Source organism: Xiphophorus hellerii, chromosome 17 (assembly GCF_003331165.1).
Source record: "Xiphophorus hellerii strain 12219 chromosome 17, Xiphophorus_hellerii-4.1, whole genome shotgun sequence".
Taxonomy (NCBI): Eukaryota; Metazoa; Chordata; class Actinopteri; order Cyprinodontiformes; family Poeciliidae; genus Xiphophorus; species Xiphophorus hellerii.
In genome coordinates this window covers 11,483,009-11,508,909 of record NC_045688.1, presented here as the reverse complement: position 1 = coordinate 11,508,909, position 25,901 = coordinate 11,483,009, and the positions used below count along the sequence as shown (strand labels likewise).

Sequence of the window (25,901 nt, the reverse complement as noted above, 5' to 3'; positions counted from 1 at the left end):
CTTCCAATTTCTCGCTCCCCGGCTGCAGCGCTTTTGGGTTAAGTGTGTTGGTTTAGGGTTTGGATTGAAAACGTCCACCTTGCGCCTTTCAACTCTCTCTCTCTCCAGCTCTCTTGACTCATCTTCCTAGAGCTTCCTCCAGGGTTCCCAGACAGTCTTGAAAGATTTACAGACCGAATGCACGCTCATTCAGAAATTAAAGACTTTACATAATGTTCTCTGCATTGTTTGATTTCAGTAGATGTTTGAGTCATGGCTTAACACCTCTTATTTTTAGAAAAGTGCTGATCTTCTTCATATGCTAGAAAACAATGAGATGACTTGATGCCAGTTTCAGCATTGTGTTGATTCCTAATTTTTTTCTTCTTCTTTTGTCTTACCAAGTTACAGATGATGTTGCACGACTTTTAAAGCACTTAAAAGTTATTATTTTGTATGGACCCTCTAAAAAAAAACTAAAAAAAGCAAAATAAAACCGTATTTCAGCCTGGAAAAGAATGGATGTGTATAAATCTTTTCTTTTTTACTCGCTTCACTTCCATATCTGCTGTCTTAAGCGTTTGTGTCTTGACTTCACCTTATATCCCAGAGACTTTTCACCCAATGGGAAGAAGCTCCCATCAACGCACTACATTTACCAAAAGTAAGGTGAAGAGTTTTTATCTATTTACTCCCTGGATAAAGGGCGTCTTTAATTTCTGCAGGGGAAATCACCCGACAGAGGAAGTGGCATTAGATTCATACTGCATAAAATGTCAATATGTTGCCTTTAACTCCAATTTTCCACATCCTTCAGCTGTCAGAAGCCAGAGACAAAATGCTGGAAAGCGTCGTTGAGTCTGAGTCGAAGGACGAGGCCTCGCCGCCTTCAGAACTCGACAATAAAACGGAGCAGGTGCCTGCTAATGTTTTCATTTGTGATTTCACCTCATGAACTTTAAAAGGCGTGTTCCAAATGTACAGCTAATTTCTTCCTGATTTTTGTGTGCACTTGGGAAAATTGCAGCTAGTCTTTAATGTCATATGTCGACGCAAGAAAAAAGGGCAGAGGTTAGGAACCAAAGCTAGTGCTTTAGTGACCCCTCTAAGGTGCTGAGTTTTGTTATCTATTTAATCCCTGGCTCTCTAATTTCTCCACCCGACAGAGGAAGTAGCATTAGATTTGTGCTGCATAGTAGCCTTTTTGCTACTAACTCCATTTTTCTGCATCCTTCAGCTGTCGGAAGCCAGAGACGAGGTGCTGGAAAGCATCGTTGAGGCCAACAAGTCGGAGGACAAGGCCTCGCCACCTTCAGAACTAAACAGAAAAATGGAGGAGGTGCATGCTAATGTTTGACTTAGAATTTTACCTCGTGAACTTTAAAAGGTGTGCCGCAAATGCACAATTAATTTCTCCCTGTTCTTTGTGTGCACTCGAAGCTGCCTGAGCGTGAGAGTCGGCAGCAGCCGGAGGGAGAAGGAGCGGAGCAGGAGGCCGGTCCGTCGAAGCCGCCGGAGGAGCAGGCAGAGACCTCCAGACTCGACGGGTTCAACAACCTCTCCACATCAGAGAAGGTAGCCTGGACTGAGTGTTATTAAAATCAAATTCTGAATCTTTTAATAACCCAGCAAATGTTTGAAGCTCAAACTGTTATTTGGTCCCAACTCAAAGTTCTTTCATTTTAATTTGAGTGTCCAAACTAACATTATTCTTACATTTTCAAAAGCAGCTTACGTGCTGCCTCTACTAAAAAGGTGGGGAGTGAGTAAGAAAATAAAATGTAGACAAATATCCAAACTTTTAGTACTCACCAAAATAATGGAAAGCCATATTAATTCTCCTGAATCCAAAGACGTTCAAATTCAAGAGCATCCCAGAAGTTCATTCTCAAAACTTGGAGCATAAAAGCAACTGGACGTCAGCAGGAAAAAAAACCAAACTGTCTGTGTACAAATATTTGGCCATATGGATTTATGACCGCCTTCCTCTCCCCTGTATAGAACATCTGTTACAAAAGCGCAAATCTGTTCCTCGCTTCTTACATCAGCACAAATCTTGTCTCGAGCTGTTTGGGAGGGAAAATCTCGTGCAAACAAACAACTTCCCTGACTGTGTTGAACTATAGAGACATTATCTATGTGAATGAAGCTCCCTCTGGTCCTCCATTGTCTGGATGCAATATTTCAAAGTGCTTTCACTACAAATGCTGCCTTCAGGACGCATCACGCGCTTTATGCTTTGCTCTCATGGCCTTCACTAAAGCAAAGGGGACAACAGCACTGGCTTGTATTTATTTATAAGGCTGCCCTGCTGACGAGCTACCTGCCGTCATATTTGTTTTTTGTCTCATGTCTCCAGTCAAAAACCTTCATCTCGTCAGCTTCTGCTCTGACCCGAACTTGATAGGAAAAAAGAAACGCTTTCTCTTGGTTCTGGAATAATTTGCAAAAGTCACACTAAAACGTTCACAGTTTATTCCCATGGACCGCTTTTAAATTATTTTTTGAAATCTTAATCTTATCCTCTAATCTTACCGGATTTTTTCCCATTTGACCTTGAGTAAATGTCATGACATTTTAATTGTATATTTTAATTATTTTTGTACACCAGTGTGCCTCTTGGCCAAGTCTCCCTCATTAGAGAATTATCTCAATGAACTTCCTGGTTAAATAATGGTTGAATGAAATAAATAAATAACATTACACTGTTAACATTTTTACACTTCTAATGTAGGATTCAGTACTTTGCGATTCTGTGTGTGGAGTATTACCAGCCCACTTTTTTGGAAAATTGCCGCCAGTCTTTTATCTGTCTTTTGCTCTGTCAGTATTTCTCACCCCTGTCACCAACTCATCAAAAGCACAACATAAAAGATGGATGTGGTCCATTTTTAAAAATTTTTTTTTACTTTTTTGACAGCCACTTTGAAGCTTAACATTAAGCTGTCATCATCTGAGAGAACATGAGCAAAGCGACTGCAGCACTCTTCTGTTGTTCTCCTTTTCTTTTTACATTTATACTAACTTACCAGAATTGGGGGTGGATAAGCTAGTTTTTCTACTCTTTTACTCTAAAAAAATAAAACTCTATGGAGATTTGCAAAAATGTTCAAACCCCTTTTCTCACATTTTTGGCACATTAAAGCCAAAAACCCTGCGGTATTTTAGGGGATTTTACATGATTAACTATGCAAACTACTGAGATTTTTGTTTGTAGCTTGACACAAAATGAAATATTTGAAGGCCATGTATTGTTTTGATACTTTCTTTCCAGTAAGATCGGAATAATACAAACTATTTTAACAAAAACATGTGGCATCCAGCACTTGCCTAAACCCTGAAAGTATTTTTTCGCTTCATTTCCAGCAGATTTGTCTTCCGGAGGAACATCAGTAACATTAACAATTTAAAAAAAAAAATGTTATGGCTGATCTTGTAGAGCTTATCGTAAAGCAGGCGGCCAGTTTGTCCAAACATGAAAAGACTCAAAGAGAGAGGCGGTCGGGTCAGACGAGGTTCCAGTCAGCCACGGCGCTACTATTTGTAAATGTGTAAACTAAGCTTTAGTAGAATGAAACCGTCCATGTTAACATCCTGTGCATGTGTTCTCCCGGAGATACTTTTACGTAACAGGCACATAGACTAATGTTATGGCTGACGTTTAATCCGGAGCCCACATTTCTGGTTCTGATGTTCCAAATATCACTAAAAAGTATTTAAACTAACTTCAAACTGCGGAAACTGGGTTATATCTATGTATTTAAAGAACTATGTTCTGTTTACTTCAAGTAAAAGAGCATCCAAATCACTGCTTTATAAAGAAATTGTGAATTTCAAGCCGTGTTTACTTTTTTTTTTTTTTGCCTCTATAAATATTTCAGCAAGTATTTTTTATTTTATTATTTTTTTTGTGGATTTCCTACATGCGCTGTAAATATTTCAAGAGGTTTGTGTTAATACCCCGTTGAATCGCTGGAGCTGATGCACGCCCGCAGCACGCCACTTGATCCCTGAGGTAAAAGATGGAGAGGTGCAATGTTAGCCGGATCCTGGTACCAAAGCAACCATCTGAATTGAGCCATGTCACTGCAAGCTCCGTGAAATGGATGTTTACTGCCCTGCTCTTGTTTTTATTTATTATTATTATTTTTTTTTTTCAGATGACCAAGTGTCAGCTGGAGCCGGTGCCAAAAGCGCCATGGTATTTTGACGTAGAGGAGGTCTGGAGGAGGATCGTCCGAGACAGGAGGCTGAGGCAGAGGGAAAAAGAAGAGAAAAAGAGGGTAAGCAATCAACTGCTAAAAATTCACACGACACACTTTAGAGCAAATAGAGTGTCGAAGAAACGGTAGGCAAATATTATATATGAAAAGCTGTATCTTTTCAAGGAAACGCGCAGAAAAACAAAATATTCAAGCAAGAAGGCTGAAATGTGTATCAAAGCTGTCTCCTGGTCAAAAATAAAACAAAGCTCCTAAAATAACATAAAATAAACTGCAAGCACAAGGCCAAAAAAAAAAATCCAATTAAACAACTCCTACGGAAAAAAGAAGCTACATTGGCTCATTTTTAATTGTTTTAGACCTAAAGCCTTTCTTAGCTGCTTTGTGTGCAAACAGCAATTAAAGCACTTATGTTTTGTGAGATTTAACAGCAGTTTATCTGCCTGCTGTTGTGGGCTGGAAATCGAGAAAAATGACAAAAAGAAATGGACACGGTTGAGCCGGACTCTTTTTTTTTTTTTTCCCCTCCTTCCTTCTTTCCACTCAGCGGGGTCCACCATGGTTAGACAATGATCCATCACCCACATTGGGTTCAAATCAATTGAGCCCACCACTGTCTTTGTTCTGTGAACCAATATCGACTTCATTAGACCCAGAAACAACTTCTCCTGTCTCAGTTAAAATAAACTCAAGCCTATATATATATATATAGATATATATATATATATATAGAATGTCAAAGTAAAAATGTCTCTTTAGTAAGATTTTGGATAAATATAAATTAACCTCTGCTCATCAATATGGATTAAAATCAAACATCGAAACATAATTAGCAAAATGCTATGGTTCAATTGTTTACTGTGTGTGTTCTATGACTTTATGTTTTTGTGATGAAAAGCACTTTGAACTGCTTTGTTGCTGAACAAATTTAGTCTTAATTGACTAAATTAAGAAATTACAAATAATTTCATTAAAGCATTTCGGTGACAAAAAAAATTTGATTGGCGATTCTGAATGAGCCAATTCGTAGATTTGTTTCGTTGACCTTTTTAGTGTTTCGTGTCTCTATTTAAACCTCGCCGAACTCCATTATTTTGCTGCATCATTCCAACTTCCGCATTGCTTGGTTGTCTTTCTGTGGCTGGTTTACTGTCCTTTTTCTAGCTTCTTCTCTTGATTTGTAAGAGCAGAACCTAATAATCCCTTGAAATAAAGCTCGTATAATTGCTCAGTTCTGACAATTACACAGCTCAGTCCAGAGCTGGCCCTGGTCCAGAGCTGCAGACAGTTTTAAGTGCAATGCCAATAAATGGTCACAGCTGCTTCGAATGCCTCCACACCAGTTGTTGACTTGACCAAGGGGGCGACCGGCACCACAGATTATCTGTTTCTGCTCGTTTGAATTACCAGACAGTTTAGATGGCTTGCACATCCAGTAGAAGCCATTAGTGTTAGTGTTGGCTTGGGGAAGATTGTTGGCCAGCAATCCGCCTGACTTCTTTGGCTCCTTTCCCAATAAACAAAAGACCTTCACTCAACAGAACCGTCACCGTTACCTCCAACTTTGTCCAGCCTCATTATTTTCAGCTCAAGCACTCAACTGTTTGCTCTCTTCTTCTGGAGTTCCATAAAAAATGTATTGCTTGTTGCGTTTTTTTTGTTTTTTTGTTTTGTTTTTTTTCCATTTCCATGATTAAGATTCAGGAAGGTCTGGATTTAAGTATTTAATTCAAGGTCATGCAGTCTCGCATGAAATATTAAAAGTGCTTCTGGTGTGTGGTTCTCTCTCTGTGCGTGTGTGTGTGTGTGTGTGTGCAGCTTGCTGAGGAAAATAAGTGGAGGCAGCTGCCAAACGGAGTGTACACCACAGCCGAAGCCCGCCCCAACGCGTACATCCCCGTGGACGACCGACTCGGTCTGCCCGTACCCTTTGGACGCTTCCCGCCCATCAAACCCCGCCCACAGGGGGCCTACATGAGGCATTATCGCAATCAAACAGTGAAACCCTGGGACTTTTAGAAAAAGAAAAAAAAGGATCCTGATAGCATTTAAATTTCTCTGTCTTCTTTCAGTTTCATCAGTATTCCTTCGTTCCCATATATTTTCTGCAAGTGCTTGATTTGAAAGCGAAAGTATGACATCGAGTTTAAAGGATCGGGGGGAGGAGGGGGGATGCATAATGTTCTCCTGTATGATTTCACAATCGCCACACTGCCTAGCAACACATCAGCACCGCTCCGACCTCCTCTCCCTTGAAGATGAGATTAATTTTTTAAACTATTCCCACACATTCTTCGGCTTTGTTGTTGTTGTTTCACCCTTCACGGTCGTAATCTTTAAATAAATTGCAACGGGTCCGTCTGAGCTTCACGAGACGACCAGGCGAGCCTGCGCCGCGCTCGAAAATGATAAATCTGGAGAGGAAGCGGAAGCAATGAAAGAGCATGAAGAATGACAGAGAGAGAGGAGAATTTAAATGAAGGGGACGGAGATGTCGGAGGAGGCGGTAGAGGAGATTCAAAGTTAAAACGGGATGAATCGGAGGGCTGCAAATTGGGTGGAAAGTTCACAGTTTGGGGGGGGCGCGTCACACCAAAACACGAAGTTGAGCCTTAAAACAGCTAAAGGTCTGCCATAAATAAATCAAATACATTTGATATACCCGGAAATTTACACAAATTAACGAGCAGACGCCTCGGATGGCTGGTGAGAGTTGATGAATGAGTGTGTGAAAAGAAAAGATGTGCTGGAGGAAAAGTCCTGAAACAGCTGGTGTGCACCATGTCAAACCTGAGTGGTGCTGCTCGCAGCTTGAGTCAACTTCCTAAGAAGAAACCAAGGGACAAATGTGTGTGTGTGTGTGCGGGGGTGTGCGTGTGTGTGTGTGTGTGTGATCATCCATTGCAGATTCACCCTGGAAGCTGTCAGATTAACTTGGCCCCAAACTGTTAGGCTGCTACATAACACAGGCAGCATAACAGAGTGTGAGGGAGACCATTAGATGGAGAAGGACTCATGTGTTTACACCTAGAGAAAGATTCACATGTATGATTTTAATGTGAAATGTCATAGGAGAGTGTCTTTCTGTAAATATGACTTATCTTGTGAAATCCCTGCTCCTACTTTCTGACTTCAGTGAAAGTCTGCCCAGCCTTTTAAACTATACCAGCTTCAGCTGTGTGTTTATGGAAACTTTTAGCTATTTTTTCTAAAGAGAGCACTTGTGAGGTCAGGCACTAATGTTGGACGAGAAGGTCTGGCTCACAGTGTATGCACTAATTCATGCCAAAGATGTCCTGTTAGGTAAAACTCACATTTTTTTAATCCAAAGTTTCTGTGCTAGAATGAGTTGGTTTTTTTGGCTTTATTGAAATGAGTGTATTTCACAAAACTGCAATGGAAACTTTTCTTTTTGCATCACACAAGTCATGTGATTACCGAAAGGATGATAATACTGGCAGAAAAGACAATAGTCTGTGTTGGTTCGTCCATGTCCTTTTGGACCTTGCTTAAAAAAGATCATAAAAATGAATATTTACATTCCAGTTTTATGAGCATGCATGGTCTTAAAATATGAATCTGATTAAAAGGAGTTAAGGAGCTGGTACGTACTCAAAGCAAAAACACTTTGAAAACTGGGAACATTCAACCAAACATTTACAGCTACCGCTTCCTTCGTGACTTTGCAGGGGTTGATTATTCAAGCCACATGCTACCGCCTCTCCATTAACCCGGCTCCATCCAATTCAGGCTCAGCCTTGTACAAAAAGTTTGAATCTGTCTCCCCATGTTTACACGTTCTGCTGATAGGCTGCCGTACAAATCTGTGTTGAAATCAGACTTAATGTGTGGCAGACCACATCGAGCCTCTCTGTCTCCGAAGCCTTTTGTCGGCGGGTAATCAAGCTGATGGGACGCAGCAGCATTACAGGAAACACACAGGAGGAGGGGTACAGAGCATGTGTGATTTATAAATACTGTTGACGTTCGATGGTCGTAATTGGATGACAAAAAAAAATCTTAGCAGCTCCAAGGTCTTAATTTAGATAAAACATCTTCCTAAAGGTTTTGGCCTTTTCGTTTGGTTGATTTGAATATTGTTGAATTTATTTGAATATTAAAACTTAGAGTGTCATTCTAATTTATTCTAGTGAATCAAAAAAAAAACCACTTGCACTCTATATAGTTTCATTGCACACAGTGATCAGTTTCAAGCCTTTATTTTGATAACTTTTGATGTCATCAGTTGGAGCACCAGCTGATAACGTGGCTGCACTTACTCCAAAGCCCCTCTGAGACGAGCGGACATTACTGTGGCTTGTTCAGCGTTTTCTCTTATTCTTTTTTTCTTCCACTCAACTTTCCATTCATGTGCTCGGACACAACCAGCTTCTTTATTGACAACAATGGATATAGAGTGCGTCAGTGGACAACTGTCAAGACGGCAGTCTTCCCGGTGTGTTTGTCGGATTATCCCGCATCATAATCAGAAATCAGACATGCAGAAAGTCCTACTGCTTTGAAAAAAAGTATTTTATTGTGAAATTTCTTGCGTTTTACATAAACACCCTGTACTCCGGCAGTGTACTGTTAGGATCAACAGTAAGACAGAGATTTGGGTTTAGACATTTCAGCCGATCCTGAAAAAAAGTTTTTAAGAGTTTTTTAATAAGATTTGGATTTAAAAAATATATTCTCAATAATAAATTTTTTTTTGTATTGCCCTCACTGTAAGTCATAATAAAGTGATTAGAAATAAATAGTTGAATTGTGTGTGTGTATGTATAATTAGTCTATATATGATGTTCGCTTTTTAAATGGAACTGAAATAATTTAACTTTACAATTATATTCTGAAGTATTAAGATGCATCTTTGTTGCAGTCCTTTTTTTTTTGTGAATTGCACCAAGAGTTTCCCTATAATCCCTCTGTTCCCGCAATAATTTTTCATTTAACAGTGCGATCCTGTTCATGACTTCTCCACTCGACTCTCATTTTCCGACATCAATCCATTTCATGCCTTCAAGGCCCAGTTAGACATTTACTCTTCCTTTAACCGATTTTCCTCCTCATCTATTTTTCTTTCTCTCTGTCTCTCTCTCCATCCGTCTCGCGTCCTTCGTCGCCCTTCCAGCCGCCTCATTTTTCCTCGAAGCCCAGCTGGATCAGCGTCTGCATCAGAGCCGACTCCTCCACAAACCTGGCGTCCACGTTTTCCTTCTCCTCGAAAGGGTTCAGAGCTGTTCGGGAGTTAAGACGCCAGGGGGAAGAAAAAAAAACATCTTTACTTCCTGCTCCTAAAGCTTCTTTAAAGGCCTTTCCTGCAGGATGTAGAGGTATTACTCTACCTTGTGACTCGATATCAGAGAGCATTTTTGCCAGATAGGTTAGAGGAAGAAACTCGGGTCTGGAGCCAGGTTTGTCTCGCCCAGCAAATACAAATCCCTGAGGAGAAAGATTAAAAAATAATAACAAAGACATTTTTTTTTGTTAGATTCAAATTCAGACTTATCAGCAACAGCAGCACCTGAGAGAAGTCCCCTAAACTCATCCTGCAGATAAAATTGGCTCCTGATATGTCGCTGGCGTATATTTCGCTATGAGACATTTTACAGGAAATGCATGCAGCACGCATCACTTATTTTTTTCCATGTTACCTTATTCTTGTTGTGTTTCTCCAGCAGCGTCTTGACATAATCTCTGGAGATTGAGGCTGAGCTGACAGGATGATCCCACATATGGTAGATCCTTTGCTCCATAGGCTACACACACACACACACCCACACACACACACACACAGAAAGCACTTTACGTTTTAGGCATGTAGCTCACGCTTTCTACAAAAACGGAGAGGGAAAGAGAGATTCCCCAAAGGCTCTGAACAGCTGTCCCTTTCTATTCCACCAAATGGAAAGCGGCAGCATTATCGAAGGGTGGACTGCTAATGAGGGGTCTTGGGGAATTTGTACTATTTTTAGGGTTCCAAAAAAAAAAAAAAAAAAGGCACAACAGTCATAAATCACACACAAAAAAAGGGGAACTACAATAGGATAATTATTTATTCTTCTTCAGTACACTAGCAAAAACTTTAACAAAAAGTTATTCAATCAACTCAAATGTATTCATTTTCAGCTTTTGCACTTTCAACATTTGATTTTCTCTTCAGGTTATAGAACATTATTTTGTTACCAGTTTTAATATTAACTATTAGTTAAATATTGCACAACTGCCAAATTTATGTAACCAGCTGCATTGTTTATATTAATAATGTGTTTTTTTTCTATTAGTTACACAATAGATTTTTCCTCTTTTGGTTAAAACTGTACTGTTCACAATACACGCAAACAAGTGGGCAACATCACAAGAAGGCTACATAAAAATTTTTACGTCATTTAGATTTTTAAAGTAAGCATTCACCTATATGTTTGAAGTTAGAACAGGTCTGTTTCTACAGTGCATTGTTTATTATTTTGTGTTTTGTTGTTCTGGTTTATGTTAGCCATTCACTCCAATCAGTTTGCCCGAGTGCCTTTCCTGGTCCCCTAACAGCTGCTTCTACTGTTAATCAGTACACCTGCTACTGATTCAATAATCACAGTTCTCTAACGGCATAAAGCTTTTTGAGTTTAGGGCTAATTTGGCATCAGTTTGGTTGCCTTTGATCTACTTTGGCTCTTCTTTACCACCATTATATTGGCCTTTGTCAGAGCTAACACCCACCTTGTTGTAAATATCCAAACCCTGTTTCAAAACGAATTCGTTACAGGTTTCTTGATTTTATTCATTCATTTCTATCATTCAGTTGTATTTTTTTTTCTTAGATTTTAAAAAATAATAATGCAACATCAATAATTGAACATCAGGCTTCCAGAACAGTCCTTCTCATGTTTTATAAAAGTTCCTCTAAACTAAAGTTTTCTGTTGCGAAGCCCTTTTAGTCTGAGGTAGCAGATAGCTGTCTAACATTTGCTAACCTCTTCTTCTTCACTTCTTACAGTAGTAGAACTTAATGGTTCAGTTAGTTTGACCTTTTTTAAAAAAAATAAAAATAAAAAAAGTTTAACCGTGGTTAAACACATTTGAATTCGACATTGTATTAGCTGGCTGAGTTTCTCACAGTGCAAATCCTCCAACGTGGAAGAAATAAATGCCTCCTACTTTGCCTCAGATGTGTGAGGCTGTGTCTTGAGTTTCTGCTGCCTACCAAACTCACTCCACAAAAGTCTGACGGACAGGAAATGCACCAGAGATGCAAAACCCTCCACATTCCTCTAATCACGTTGCGGATGAAACAAACACACAGGAACACATGGAAGTTACACAAGAGCCTGAACACCCAGAGTCACCTCAGTCTCCATGAAGCCTTTCTCAGTCTTAACACCCGGTGGTTACACAAATATTATGAGACATGCTTGAGGAAAATGAGATCTAAAATAACTCCAGACTATTAGTTAATTGGAGTTAGTTTGGGAGAAGGAAACGCTCTCAACTTCCTCCATGTTAAACTGTCACCCATACACTGTTTAGACTCTTTATTCTGAACATAAAGTTATAAGGACTGATGATGAGTTGCTTTCTAAACTAATCAAAAATCTTAATGATTAATTTGGTCACACATCAGTACCTCAGGAAGTCTCTTAAGTACGCCGAACTTCAGTCGCTCATTGGCTTCGCTGTTGTCCAAATCTAAACAAAAAGGAAGAAATTATTAACAAATCTGTTTGGAACCCATGGCCCCGTTGACATGCAACATCACAAACATTGACAAGAAAAAACAATTATATAATTATTATAAAGCTGTTTTATAATACCAGCGTCATCAGCTGGTAGGCGTCAAAGTTTGGCAAAAGAAAATGGATGAAGACTGACACAGGCCAGTTGGATGGACTCGCAAATCTAATTTAACTCAAGTTAAAGTTCTGGATCAGGTTGGTGAATGATATGCTAAACAAGTGTGCACAAAAAGGATTTAATTTAATGGTAGTTTTTAGTTTTCTTAAATGAAATATATATCGTACAGTGTGCCTTTTAACGAGACCTGCTTTTGTGGTCGTCTGCTTAGTCGGGTCTCTTGGTTTTCAGGGGAAACTCAGAAAGTAGGATAAGCCAGGTGGCTGTGGTTGACCAAAGCACGCCGACAGGTGTTTAGTGTCAACAAGAGAAAAACCTGTTGATGTGACATTCGTGTCAAATAGAACACATGAAACGGGCTCAGATTTAAAACGTCAAACCTGGTCTCCTGGACAACAATTCACATCTTTTTGCTAAAATCAAAAAATACCTGCTTGTATTGTCTTATTATATTTGAACAACTAAACACGTGGTCTTCATTCACATAGAGACGGGAAACATTTTTAGTACAAGTTTTCGTAAACTGATCAATTGAGCGAAACAGAAATATCTCAGCAACACCTGTGAGTTTTCTTGATACTGAGATTAAATGACAATACGACGACCTCTGAAGTCGTGCATCAAAAATGAAGAGACCAGACCGTAGACATTTAAAAACCTGTAAAAATCTGCACGCTGTTAAGCATCCCACCATCATTCTGAAAGAAGAGCTCTCGACTGGACAATGACAATAACATACTCTTCCAAAACGGCTACTGTTGGCTTCTGACGTCAAAGGCAACAACTTGGGGACAATGAAACGATGATTTCAACATGACTATTTGTGCCTAAGGTACCAGTATCGTCACCTGAAGCTCGTTCTAGTTGTTCTAAAGAAAACCTTCGGTGTTGTGACAGTAAAGTAATGCTGTGTCTTCTGCAAGCTGTAGTTGCATAACCAAAGTCAAGCCCCTGCAATCAATAAATGCTGTCCTGAATTACATACCAAGGCCACAAACCACTAGTGTGACACCTTCTGCAGAATGAGTTAATGCCCTTCTTAGACTACACCATGCATTCACTCAACCGTAACCTGACAACAGATACAGCTCTGTAGCTTCTTTCTTTCTTTCTTTCTTTCTATCTCTTCCACAATGGCCTCTGTCACTGAAACGCCAATTTCCTTCCCAAACGCCAACTGCTCCACCTCTGTAACGTCTCTGTTGTCCTGCAGCCATCCGTCGTACGTCGCTGCTGGCGTGATTGCTGTGCTCAGCTGCCTCCTGGGGATCCCGACTAACGTCCTCATGATCGTAAAACTCAGCAGCCATCTGCGAGGCTCCTCCATGACGAAGCGCCTCATCTTCAACCTGGCTCTGTCGGACCTCCTCTCGCTGTTCTGCTTGGTGATCGCCGGGGCCATTTTTGCCACCGGACCCCGTTTGACGCATGGGTTGTGTCAACTTTTCTTTTTCGTCGTCTTATTCTGCATAACCTCCAGCTCCAACATCCTGCTGCTGATAAGCGTTCAACGTTACTACCAGGTACGCAACTCAACACTTTACCGCTGTAGGAAAATGGGCAACAGGTTGAACATATTTGGCAATACTGATGCGCTGGAAATAATTATTTTCAGTCTGTGGTACTTGGAAAATATAGGTAACCAAACTGCTTGTACTTCTACTTCAGAAATGTTCATTTCTGACAAATAGGGGCTATTTTTTGCCAATACTACTTCTGTCTGCTTTAAAATCAGAAACGCGTGGTTTTATTTCATGTTGATCAATCAGGACTAGTCACTAGCAAACCTATGTAAAGTAACCAAGTACTGAAATACAGAGTTATATAAACGGGTAGTAAGGAAGCAATAAGTTCTTGCAATATCTAATGGATAAGTTGGAAGGAAATAAGTAATAAGAGTAGCTAGAAAGTAAGGAGGATTAAGTAAAATAAATGCACCCTGAATATTGTGTGTAAGTAGATATCTAAAGCTATTTTTCACTTCCCAGATTCTTCACCATGCCAAGTGGGAAAAAGTGACCCGAGCATGGCAGCGGGTTTTACTCTCCGGTGTGTGGGTACTCGGGGCCCTGCTGCCTCTCCCGCTTGTGCTTTCGCTGACGGAGAAGACAAGCGGAGACGCCGCGTCCGACGAGACGTCCTGTAGGACCAAAATGATGAAACCGCAAGCCGAGGCGGTCCACGTCGCCATAGTGATGTTGGCTCAACTTGTGGTGTTGGTGTTTTACGTAAAGCTTGTGAGAGGCGTCAGGAAGGTTCAGATGTCTGACAAGAAAAAGCAAAAGATCAATAGACTGTTCACTCGGATCCTCGCGGTCTCTCTTATAGACTTTCTGCCTTTGTTTGCTCGCATTGTGGCCATTGCCGCCCATTTTACGCGCTCACAAACGTTGTCCGACGTTAGCAGGAATTTGACGTCCATCGAGTATTTGTACTTTTTAAACCACTGCCTGAACCCCCTGCTGTATTTCTTTGCTTCTCGGCATCAGCTAAGAGACAGAGAGAAGAAAAGAAAGCTCTTTCTCATGGCTCTTAATGACAGTTCTTAGCAAGATCCTTGGATGTCTGTGCTGTGCTATTGAACCTTTTCACATTTTTTATTTATAATGAGGTATTAACACGGTCACAAAAATATCCCATGCGAACAACGACTTTGGTGTGGATTTATCGACCACTTCTCTTTCTGTAAAGACACGTTTTGCTTTTAAAATGTTTGAAGGCTGGACATGCATTCTGTATTTTCTTTATTTGCTTATTCCGTGTGTTTTCCAAAAACATCAAACCCGAGAAATAGTTAAACATTTACTTTAAAGTCCCCTTGCCAGCACCCTAATTGAGTTACCTTCGTTTATTCTTCGTTCGGATCCAATTCTGGCTGGGTCATTCTGAAATATGACTTTCAGTGGAAATAAAGAAGTTGGTAAAATTAAATCTTTAAACCTAAATCTGCTGAATATCCTCTTTAGCCTACTAACCTAAAGGGAAGAGCTGGAATCAAGAGAGTCCCAAGTCGCATTGTTTAATACAATGCATTAGAATACAATGCTAAAGCTAATGTTAAAATGTTAGCATACTTTATCAATTCAGAATGCCTTTATTTGCCAATTGCATAATTTGACCTCATGCTAGTTTACCTTTCTGCTCCAAAATTTCTACAAAGTTTAAGAATGTTTGTTTGAAATTGGCTCATACTTTACACTGTGCACGTTCTACAATTTTAAAAGTTTTTCTAATATGCCAGAGAAAATCTTGCTGTGAAGACAACAGGTTATGCTACTGCACAGTAGGATGCTACAGGCTTCACTTTAAAGAAAGGAAAGAAAAAAACTGTTCTGAGATATTCGTTCCCTCAAAACAGGGAAAGTCGTGTTGTAGAAATCAAAGGTACGCCACCTGTCGCTCATATTTAGGAGACGTCTTAAAATCAAAGCTGGCCAACCACAAAAAGAACTATTTATAATTATTAGCATGTTATACATTCCTCTATAAAACTACAAAACATTTTTAATTAAACCGGTCTCTCACACAGTCAGAATTTGCTGGCGGTTTTTTTCTTGTGTAAAGGGGGTCTTTCCACTGTTGCCACATACTTGAACAGCGTAAAAGATTGCTACAAAGTCAGGGACTCAATCAGTTTGGCTTCCATAAAATGGAAAATTTTACTAAGCCGTGAACTTGATCATAACTTTGATGGAATTCGGTTGATTTGCTCCTTGTACATTCTGAAGAATCAAATGAGTTCTAAAGAGATGACTAACTGCCTTGGAAGAATTAAATTAAGGTAAATGAAAATTGTAACTGAACAGTCTGTGTGTCACAAAGATGCAATTTGTTATGCAGCTTAGTCTGGCATTGAGTGAATGTATTCGACATTAAAAGAAACACCTTTTGGATAGTATGGAGGACGTTTGCAAACAGAAACCCTTGAAAGAAGCTAACTTCAAAACTGTTCTGAGTACCGTAGGTGATCTACCACCCGCCCTCTTCCCCTTAAAAATGCGTATTTATACACAAACCTGTCATGAGACGAGACACAAAGGTTTCAGTGAGCTGCAGGAAACCGTGGTCAATGTACTGTAGAAAGGTTTGATGAGGTAGGCAACGAACAGCAAACACAGCAAACAGGGTGTGATAGCCTGGAGAAACAAACCGATGAAATGAGAAAACAATGAAGGGGGGGGGGGAGAGACTGAAATATTCACAGAGTAAAGCTGACGTCGCGGAACGCGTTTCATGCAATATGTTGCAGGCCAACATTTGTGAAACGGCTCCTTCGAGACCTCACTTTTAAAATGAAAGTTTTACTCCTGCGTGACAACAAAACAAACAAAAAAAAAAAATGACAGAATTACGTACCAAACAACTGCAAACCCTGTGAAATTAATTCAAATGAGTGGAAATGCATTCCTGTCCTCCCGGAGCTTCGTCAGCGTTCTGCTAATGCACAATTCTGTCGTGCCTCACTGGGAGACACGTGTTTTGCTTTGTGACTCGCGCAAGAAATGGGGATTAGAAGAACAAGTAAAACTGTGATCTGGATTGTACCAGGTGGGAGAGGCAGGCAGAGACTCCGGGTGGACTCCAGGATCCGAAGCATGAAGTGAAATACGGCCCACTCGGCCGGGCCGCCTTTCGTTGCCCTGGACACCAAATAGCAAATTTAAAAAAAAAAAAGAATTTGAGAGGATTATGCAATTTTCACACATGGAAAGGAGAAACCGTCAACAACTTCCACATGTAAACACAGCAATGCTCCTGGAGTCTGTTAAGTTTTCAAAAGAGGAAGTTGGACTACTTACAAGCACAATGCACGAGGGCCAAGTTTGTACTTCAGCCAGGCTGATTCCAGCATGTGTCTGATGAGCTCCAGCTAAATACAAACACACACACACACATTTTAGTGGTTTGAGAAAGACATGCTCCATTAGATTCCAATAAAATGTTGCCCTCAGACGAAATCAGTCGCCTGGAAACTTTACAGAACGCAATCATTTTGAACTGACGCCTGAAGACACACGACTCTCACGTTTACCTGCTACAACGATTATTGGTTCCTGTAAATTCACAGTGCTGTCAAAACGTACACACAGCCCTTCTTTCCAGAGACTACTTGTTTTTTGGCGGTCTTCTCACAATTACATGTTTCACATAATCCACTGTAACAAAACCGTTACAGTGTGGACGAGGAAAACTTGACTGAACTTAACTGGTTGTCGCACCTTTGGTAGCAACAACTTTGTTTTCAGACAGGCATTATTTGTATAATTTCTTGATTATTCTGGTCTTGGAAGTATCAAACTTATGGGTGGCGTTGAACTCAACAGTCCAGAAAATATGGTTTGCCACAGTTAATTTGTTGTTGAATGATGGGTTTAACTCCTTTAGCCATCTGTGTTGGTTTTAACAGCCTTTAGGGTATTTGTATTCACTCGGGTTACTTTTGAAACCGTCGCACTGAGTAACGCTCACCATGTGAGCTCGTTTCCCCACGCACCAGCGAATGCTCTGCTGTCTCCCGAACAATAACAGGAAGACAGTCTGCCTCATCCGCATCCTGAACACCAGTGGGAAACCTGTTCCTTTTGCCAGCGGCAACATCCTCCTGTGACCTTAGGGTGGAAGTTTCAATTAGCTGCTCTTATGCAACAGATAAGCTCCAAAAAAAAAAAGCAAAAAATAAAATACACACACACACACGATATGTTTCTCTGGGCCCCTTTTCTCCTTTTCACACCTTTCTCTCCAATTCCCCCTCGGAAGTTGAAGTTTTTCTAAAAAAATCACGAGATGTGAACTCACATGTAGATATTAAGTACTTGAGCAAATTACAAAAGAAAATCGCTATGTATGTTTTAAACTGCAATACTTATTTCTTATTTGGAACCAACAACTTCTTTAATTATTCAGAGTAAAGGTTTGTTTTCCAGCTTTTTTGTGTCTTTGCAGCAGCAATTATGCACATGTATTGACAACCTTGATAAAAATTAAAGTACTCTGGTAGAAGCTAGCCTTTTATCAGAGAGGTTAGCTTTTCCACTGCTTTACTTCATCTTTCCGTCCTGCTGAGTGTACATGGAGGAAAGGTACAGTTGTGTATACGTCTGTCACAGTTCCACTTGCTGTAAACTTTGATTAGGTGTGATTAGATTTCCACACTATAACGTTGAGTAGCAATACCAGTTTTGTGGCATCAACTAAAAATACATGAATTTTATTGCTTTTCTTTATTTATTTTTTTAAAAGCTCTTTTTTTCAAACTTTTTGAATATTTTAATACAAGCAACCAGCCCACACCTAGCTCTGATTTAGATGGTAACTGGCTTAGCACAGATTTTCTTGGAGCTCCTACTTACACACATCTACCTCACATGAACAAAACTTTTTTTTTTTTCTTGTTTCTTGGCTTTTGCTATATTCCACATTTATAGTTATTTATACTACGTAGATAGAAGAAAAAAATAAGCTAAATGATCACAAATATAGTTTTTTCTTAGAATGACTTTCAGTTCAGTTTATTTTATAATTGTTTTGGCACAAATGGTGATGGATTTCGATTGTTTCCACACAAAAAAGTGCTGAATTCAAATGTTGTTTTTTTTTAAATTCAGTTTGAGATTATGCTTCTTCTATAGGAGTTTAATGTTATTTGCACATCTTTACCCGAGGCACCAAATAAGTGTGGATGATGCTGTGAGTACAATGCATGCTGGCATTGATCGCAGACAAAGTCTCAAACAATAAGGAAAAAAACATCCCAAGCAGTCGCAGCCTCATAATGAATAAATCTGATTTGACTCTCGGTAATGAATTAAAATCTATACTAAGCAGTTTGTCTTAAACAGTAAACAGTGGCGACCTCCTGCATCAAAATGCACTAACCTTCGCTACAGAACAAATTCTCATTTACAGAAGCCGGGACATCGCAGCCAGTGTCTTTTTAATTGTGCTGCCGTGAAATATGTGTGCAATTTATACTCTGCAATTAGCAGGTTATTCTCTTTCTGAGCTGTTTGTTGCATCTGGGGCGGGGAAATAATAAATATCAGTGACAATAATGCAGAGTGGAGCCGTAATCTATCAGAGCTGAAACTTCTCTTGGTCTTAAAAGCTGTAATCTATTTCCCCCCCGTGTCGATGCAGCCGTTAGTCTAAATAAGCACCAGCGAGAAAGGGGGACATGCTCTTTATTTGTAGAGGAGTACCTCTGTTTTTTGGAGGGTTTTTTTTTTTAAAGCGTGACTCAGGCTGACTGCAGAACAAGGCCCGAAGTTTGTCAACTGTGCTTAAAATAAAGTGACCCCAAAAGGCTGTTTCTCTTTGAATAAGTCTCTCTCCATCTCTCTTCCACTCCGCTGGATAAGCCCAGTAATCACCTCGTGTGTCTGAGCCGGAGCGAGGCCAAAAGCGATTACACAGGTACCTATTTTTGTTCCGTTCAGCAGGATGTTAAAGGCGCGGGGTTAAAAATCCATGAGCCCTGTCGCAGCAAAGGGAGGATTTCTTCTTCCTCCTCTCTGTTCCTATTTTACCTCTGCAAGACTCAAAACCTGGCACATTCTGCTTTCTATTCAATCCGAGCCTTACCCTTGGCCTGATTTATACCGCCGCATTGATATATGCTGTATGTCTACTTTCAGCACCTCGAAACCATGGAGGGATTTACCTCGGTGGAATATTAAAACCTGACTTTACAGAACCAACAGTCCCGGTGAGACGCAGGACAAAGGTTTGGTGTCTCCTTTTCCTTGGTTATGCAAATGAAAACATCTCCCGTGTTCAATCCATCAACATAAGAAAACATTTTACAAAAAAACAACCTTAAAGTGAAGTGCATTTTGTGCGGTGTCAAAACCCTTTCATTTATTCATTTGTTTTAAATGTAAACCATTTAAGAGTCTTGAGATAAATCCTCTTAATAGCTGTTTGCACGGTTACAAATTGCCTTCCATTGAATGTGTGTTGACTCTAAGCTCTCTGATGTTGACTTTAGCAGCTTTGAAGAAACCGCCGCCTCAGAAAATATGCAAATTAAAGCCAAATGTAGAAACCCTGACAGGAAGGTGCCTTGAAAACTCGCAGGTTCTTCCTCCTGCCTTTTTTGAGGCTTCATTTATCAGCTGCAGTTCAGCCAACATCGTGGCATCAAAAGACTGGCAATGTCTGAGATATATTAAGGGACTGACTGGAGGACTATCCCGCAGTTTCCGCGTCACTCTGCAAACCAACTGGGTTCACATGGCGGCTCACGAAATCACAACTTAGTCCCGTTTCCTGTGACTATTTCTATTATGTATGATCTGTGTTTCATTTCCATTTTTCTTCTGTCATATTTTAAATTGGCTTCTCTTATTTCGGACATATGCAGTCAGTCAGTGAACGCTCTTGCGTGAACACATTGATCTACCACATGCTCAATAAAACTCGTCTACTTCCTCATCAATTAAGCAAAACAAAATTAATGCTAGCAAAGCATAAAATTTTCTAATACGTCTCAAAAAAAATTTCTGTAAAAACACTCTGGTGTGTTTTCTCAAACTGCACCATTGATACAAATTTTTTGAGATATCCAATGTAGACATTAGAAGCCCACTCCCCATTGCTGAACATACAAATGACAGTACATCATAGGAGACACATAGAACAAGCAACCAGGCACACACACACACACACACACACACCCACACACACACACCACTAAAAGTAATTTAGAAAGATAGATTATTTTCAAACTGCAGGAAAACATATAAACGCTGTGCAAAAAGTTTGGGATTTGAACCTGGAACTTTAAAAGCTACAATTTAAAAATGCTAACAACTGTTCCACCATGCAGCCCACCTAAATATACCCCTAAAGATAATCCTGTGCTTTGTCTACACATAATGAACATTTATTTAGTTCAACACATGTAAAAAGACTAACGATATTTTTGAACCAACGAAAATGATTCTTGAAGAGCTGTAAGCTTAAAAACTAAAGTGTTGTAGTGTAGTAGATGAACGGTGGATGATTTAACATTCCAGTTATGCAACTTTTGTTATTAACTTTAAAGCTTAACTCATTTTTAAGCACACTCTGCATAACTCTGTTTCATGGTCAGGTGAAAGAACTGAGAGGAAAAAGGGGATGAAGCAGGCATTTTCCTCAAAAACTTCAAAAACAAAATAACTTTTGCAGATTGCAGGGAAGTCCGTCTTACAGCATGCTGAATGTAAACAAAATTAAAGCTGCAAGCAGCCTCGGGCGGCCCTCGCAGCAAGCGCCGCTCCGGCCTATTGGCCACCGCGGGGGTTCCGGCCACCGCAGAAGCTCTTGCGCGGTTTCCAGAGCCGCAGCCCGGTCCCCGCCGCGGAAGCTCCGCCGCAGTTTCCAGCACAGCCGCCCGCCAGCCGCCGCAGAAGCTGTCGCGCATTTTCCCCGCCCGTCCGCCTGGCGACACGCGTGAATGCGTTCGGCGGCGCTCCCCGACGACTGTCGATAAATCTGGTGCAGATCGGTCGATGCGTCGAGGAGACACGGCCCATGTATTAACTTAGGGGGCTCAGTGGAGTCAAACTACATTTCAACCTCGTCGGGCTCTTTAGAGGTGAACAAAGGTCATACATATCCAGTTTGGCGCCAATCGGATGATCCATGTGTGATTTAGAGCCAAACGTATGCATATGGCGAGGGACTGATGTTCGCCATTTGGCCACGCCCACACGGTTCAGCCAGCAGCGAGCATTGACAGAGCTTATCATCCGAATCATCTTGATTAGGTCAAGAGAGCCATAAACAGAGCTTTCCAAGGAAAAAAATGGCACTTCCGGTTCCGAGGGGGCGGGGCTTAGATGACGTCATAATGTGATGACGTAGGATTGACGGGCAAGCCTCCAGGATCACTCAGGCCAAGTTTGATGCAGCTCGGTCAAAATATGTGGAATGTAGAGGCAAACGTATACGAACGGCGTTGCCGCCATTGAAAACTCTTGGCACTTTAAAGCAAGCGAGACCAACTTCCTATCTGTCATCCAACACAGAATCACCTTGATTAGGTCAAGAGAGCCATAGATGAAAGTTTCCAAGGAAAAAAATAGCACTTCCTGTTCTGAGGGGGCGGGGCTTAGATGACGTCATAATCTGATGACATAGAATTTTCAGGCATCACACCAGCACCACTCAAGCCAAGTTTGGTGCAGCTCGGTCGAAACTTGTGGAATCTAGAAGCAAACGTATGGCATCGGCGTTACAGGTCACTTCGCCACGCCGCCACACCCAGCTGCTTCATCGCAGCTGGTCAGGGCTTGGATCCACAACACACCAACATGTCTTCTGTCTCTGGACACAGTTTAATATTGATTAGGTCAAAGGGCTAAGATAGCGACCGTTCACAGTAAAACATGACACTTCCTGTTCTCAGGGGGCGTGGCCTACGAAAAAAAAAAATTTCACCACAGGGTATTGTAGGACACCCGATGACGATCGATAACTGAACGTTTGGTCCCTCTATGTGTTTTTGTATAGGAAATATAAGAGTTTCGTGTTTCATGGCGAGTAGGTGAACTTTGACCCCTGGTAACCCCCCTTCAGCAAGCTCATACAGTCACCAATTTGATAACTTTAAATCAGACATGCCTTATGATCAGACTGACCGAGTTTGAAGCCGATCAATCGAAATCCCTAGGAGGAGTTCGATCAAATGCAAAGGCTGTAAACGTCAAAATCGAGGTCCACAAGGGACCTTCAATACAAAATGGCCGACTTCCTGTTGGGTTTCGACCATGGCTCTAATAGACTTTTTTGTACGTCCTGACAAGATACACATATGTACCAAGTTTCGTAATTCTAGGATAAAGCATGGCCTGGGGCTGTTCATTTAAAATACTCTAGGGGTCGCTATAGAAAAATTAGGCCACGCCCACCAAATATCGCTATGGATTCCTGTTCGGGGATGGATAAGGATCCATCCTAGTGAGTTTGGAGCAGCTCACCCCGAAACTGTGGAATTCAGAGCCAAACGAAATTCGATGGCGTTCGCAACGCCGCCACGCCCACCTGCTTCATCGCAGCCGGTCGGGGTTGGAATCCACAACACACCAACATGTCTTCTGTCTCTGGACACAGTTTCATGTTGATTAGGTCAAAGGGCTAAGATAGCGACCGTTCACAGTAAAACATGACACTTCCTGTTCTCAGGGGGCGTGGCCTAAGTGATATCATCATTTCACCACAGGGTATTTTAGGACACCCGATGACGATCAATCACTGAAAGTTTGATACCTCTATGTGTTTTTGTATAGGAAATATAAGAGTTTCGTGTTTCATGGCGAGTAGGTGAACTTTGACCCCTGCTAACCCCCCTTCAACATGCTCCAAAACTCACCAATTTGATAACTTTAAATCAAACATGCCTTATGATCAGACTGACCGAGTTTGAAGCCGATCAATCAAAATCCCTAGGAGGAGTTCGATCAAATACGAAGGCTGTAAACGTCAAAATCGAGGTAAAAAATGGACGTTCAATACAAAATGGCCGACTTTCTGTGATAGTTGGCTTATAACATTCAATGTAAGTTCTGAGTCTTTTGGTGAGCTCTACAAGTGTACCAAATTTCATGTCTCTACGATGAAATACGTTCATACCATTGTGTCAACAGAAAATTGCTAGTTGCCGCCGTTGAGCAATTTTTTTTGCGATTTTTGCGACAACCTTAAAATTCAAAATTTTTAAATTTTCTAGTTGCGACCGCCAAGTTTGGTGAGTTTTTGAATATGATAAAGCCCCCAAAAAGGCGCCTCTTTAGGGGGGCAGAATCGTAATAATAAGAAACAGTACAGATACAATAGGCCTTCGCAGCGCTTTGCTGCTCGGGCCTAATTACATTTATGTAAAAAATGCAACGTATTCTATTTGTCAAATGCCATTGTCTGGTAAAGTCTGAGTCCACAGATGCTAGTAGCGCTTTGTATTTCATGTCCTAGGAAGCTTATCCTAAAAATAGAACTTAAAGTCCACCTCTATGGTTCTATATACTTAAAAAAATGGCCCAGGCTAAGTATGAATCATACAAAATTCATATAGAGTTGCCTAATGTTGCTCTTAAGCTCATGGTTTTCCCATCTCAGTCCCTACCCATTGACCTCTGCCCATGTTTAGACCTTTCTGGCTGTAGGGTATTTGTCAGGCTAAAAGCCCTGGCCACTGGCCACAGGGGAGCCCTGACAAACCAACGTAAGCCCTGAAAAGTGATTCTGGAAGTGCTTTTGCCTCTGTGACACAATTACTTTTGGTCTACTAGAAGTGTGAGCTTGTCATACCTTTCACTGTGACGTATTTCAATACATTTTCACGCAATGAATTGTGGTTAGGCTTAGAAAATGACGGACAAAACATAAGGGGCCTTGTAAAAGTCTTTCCCAACTCGGTCGCGTTAAATCCACGAACTTCAGCTACTTTTACATTTCATTATAGTGATTGGCAGGGAAATCGTACGTAGTCCTTTTCTCTTTTCTTTTCATTTTTAAGCAAAATCGCTGAAGCTCAGTGTCTTTGAATGAAGAGCAACTGTGAGCAGTAATTTGCACCGGATTGTCGTCCAGGATCATCCTGCATTTTGCTCCGTTAACCCATTAACTCTGACCAGCTTCCTTGACGCTTCTCTATAAAAGCATCTCTACTGTAAAAAATCTAGCTCAGCAGTTTTTCAAAGTGTTTTTTTATTATTATTATTATTATTATTATTAGTTTTGCACAACATTTCTGCAAGACGATTAGAATTAAAGTAGCTGCAAACTACCTTTTTGACATTTTCTATAAATATGGATCACCCCATTGAAGAAAATGTAGATTTTCCCCTTATGGTAGTTCTTAAAATAAATGAATTTCCTACAACGAATAGGAAATGAAACTGGAAAACAATGTCATTTTTGAAAGGGTTAGATAACATTTGTGGTTGCAACGAGACAAAACGTAAAGATTCAAGCGGTTAAAGTCCTCAAAAGTACCTTTTTGCTTGCAGCGCATTATTTTTGAACATAAACACAAACGTCACTCATCAGGTACCAAAAAGAAAAAGAAAGAAAAAACACACTTGTTTTGGAAATCTCAAAGAATCCTCTTATGGCTTCCAGCAAAGAGTCAAACCATTCAGTTTTAAGTGCAAGCCTGCAGACTTCTTCTCCACTGAGCGATTTCTGCTTTCACTTAACCTTCCAAGAGTAAGTGGGGAGAAATTTGAAATAAATATAACTTCTAGTTCAAAACCACTTTAGCTTTAGCCATCTCACACACACACACACACACACGCGTACACCAAAAACATGCACAGTGCATCTACCAGCTTGGCTACATAGTTGACCACCAGCGCGTCGATCTTCTTCTTCCCCAGTTGAGGCAGATATCTGTTGAGATGTTCTCGAAGTTTGTCGACTGTCTGCAAATGCAAGGCACGCACACACACACACACACACACACACACACGCTCTCGTTATTTTCCCAGGACTTGCGGCTTGAACTTAGACATATTTGCATGCTTCATGCAGATATTTGACAGCACTCGGCTGGGGTCAAATAGAGCTCACAATGGAGTTTTCCTTCAATTTCCAAAAGTAAATTCAATGGGCGAGAGGGGGCAGAACCTGTGGACGTGAAAGGATGAAGAGGCTGAGAGAGTCTCAGATGAGCAAGGGGGCCAAATAAGTTTCAGGAAACAGATTGAAAGGCTGAAGATGATGTAAGTAGGACAAGTAATGGAGGGAATAAATGGAGTGAGATCAGAGGACTGGGTCATCCCAAGAATAGCTTAACTGAACTCTATTAAACTGAAGCTATCTGCTCTTTAAAAAACTATGCTGAGCAGAGGGAAAAGTCAA

The 25,901-nt window shown here is 40.7% G+C and overlaps 3 protein-coding genes across 7 annotated transcripts in view; 2 read left to right on the top strand and 1 right to left on the bottom strand.

Moving 5' to 3' along the window:
* The window catches only part of ccdc146 (coiled-coil domain containing 146), a 64,413-nt gene extending 56,199 nt beyond the window's left edge, over positions 1-8,214 (top strand). For both annotated transcript variants that reach the window (XM_032588974.1, XM_032588973.1), the window contains exons 21-25: positions 797-895; positions 1,217-1,318; positions 1,420-1,554; positions 4,140-4,262; positions 6,021-8,214. In XM_032588974.1, coding sequence (XP_032444865.1) covers positions 797-895; positions 1,217-1,318; positions 1,420-1,554; positions 4,140-4,262; positions 6,021-6,221 — 660 coding nt within the window. In that variant the 3' untranslated portion in view covers positions 6,222-8,214. The remainder of the gene's footprint in view (positions 1-796; positions 896-1,216; positions 1,319-1,419; positions 1,555-4,139; positions 4,263-6,020) is intronic.
* A 502-nt stretch (positions 8,215-8,716) lies between these two features.
* Positions 8,717-25,901, bottom strand: part of gsap (gamma-secretase activating protein) — a 37,220-nt gene continuing 20,035 nt past the window's right edge. For 2 of the 4 annotated variants that reach the window (XM_032588975.1, XM_032588976.1), the window contains 8 exons: positions 25,367-25,462; positions 16,853-16,923; positions 16,599-16,693; positions 16,070-16,189; positions 11,827-11,888; positions 9,860-9,964; positions 9,551-9,647; positions 8,717-9,442 (listed from right to left, as the gene is read on the bottom strand). In XM_032588975.1, coding sequence (XP_032444866.1) covers positions 9,342-9,442; positions 9,551-9,647; positions 9,860-9,964; positions 11,827-11,888; positions 16,070-16,189; positions 16,599-16,693; positions 16,853-16,923; positions 25,367-25,462 — 747 coding nt within the window. In that variant the 3' untranslated portion in view covers positions 8,717-9,341. Of the gene's footprint in view, positions 9,443-9,550; positions 9,648-9,859; positions 9,965-11,826; positions 11,889-13,507; positions 14,319-16,069; positions 16,190-16,598; positions 16,694-16,852; positions 16,924-25,366; positions 25,463-25,901 lie in introns of those variants that run through there. The other 2 variants (XM_032588977.1, XM_032588978.1) reach the window with 2 other exon arrangements.
* Positions 13,187-14,776, top strand: LOC116736485 (C-X-C chemokine receptor type 5-like). Its single transcript, XM_032588980.1, has 2 exons — positions 13,187-13,576; positions 14,042-14,776. The coding sequence occupies exons 1-2, from the start codon at positions 13,187-13,189 to the stop codon at positions 14,600-14,602; spliced, it is 951 nt and encodes a 316-aa protein (XP_032444871.1). The 3' UTR covers positions 14,603-14,776.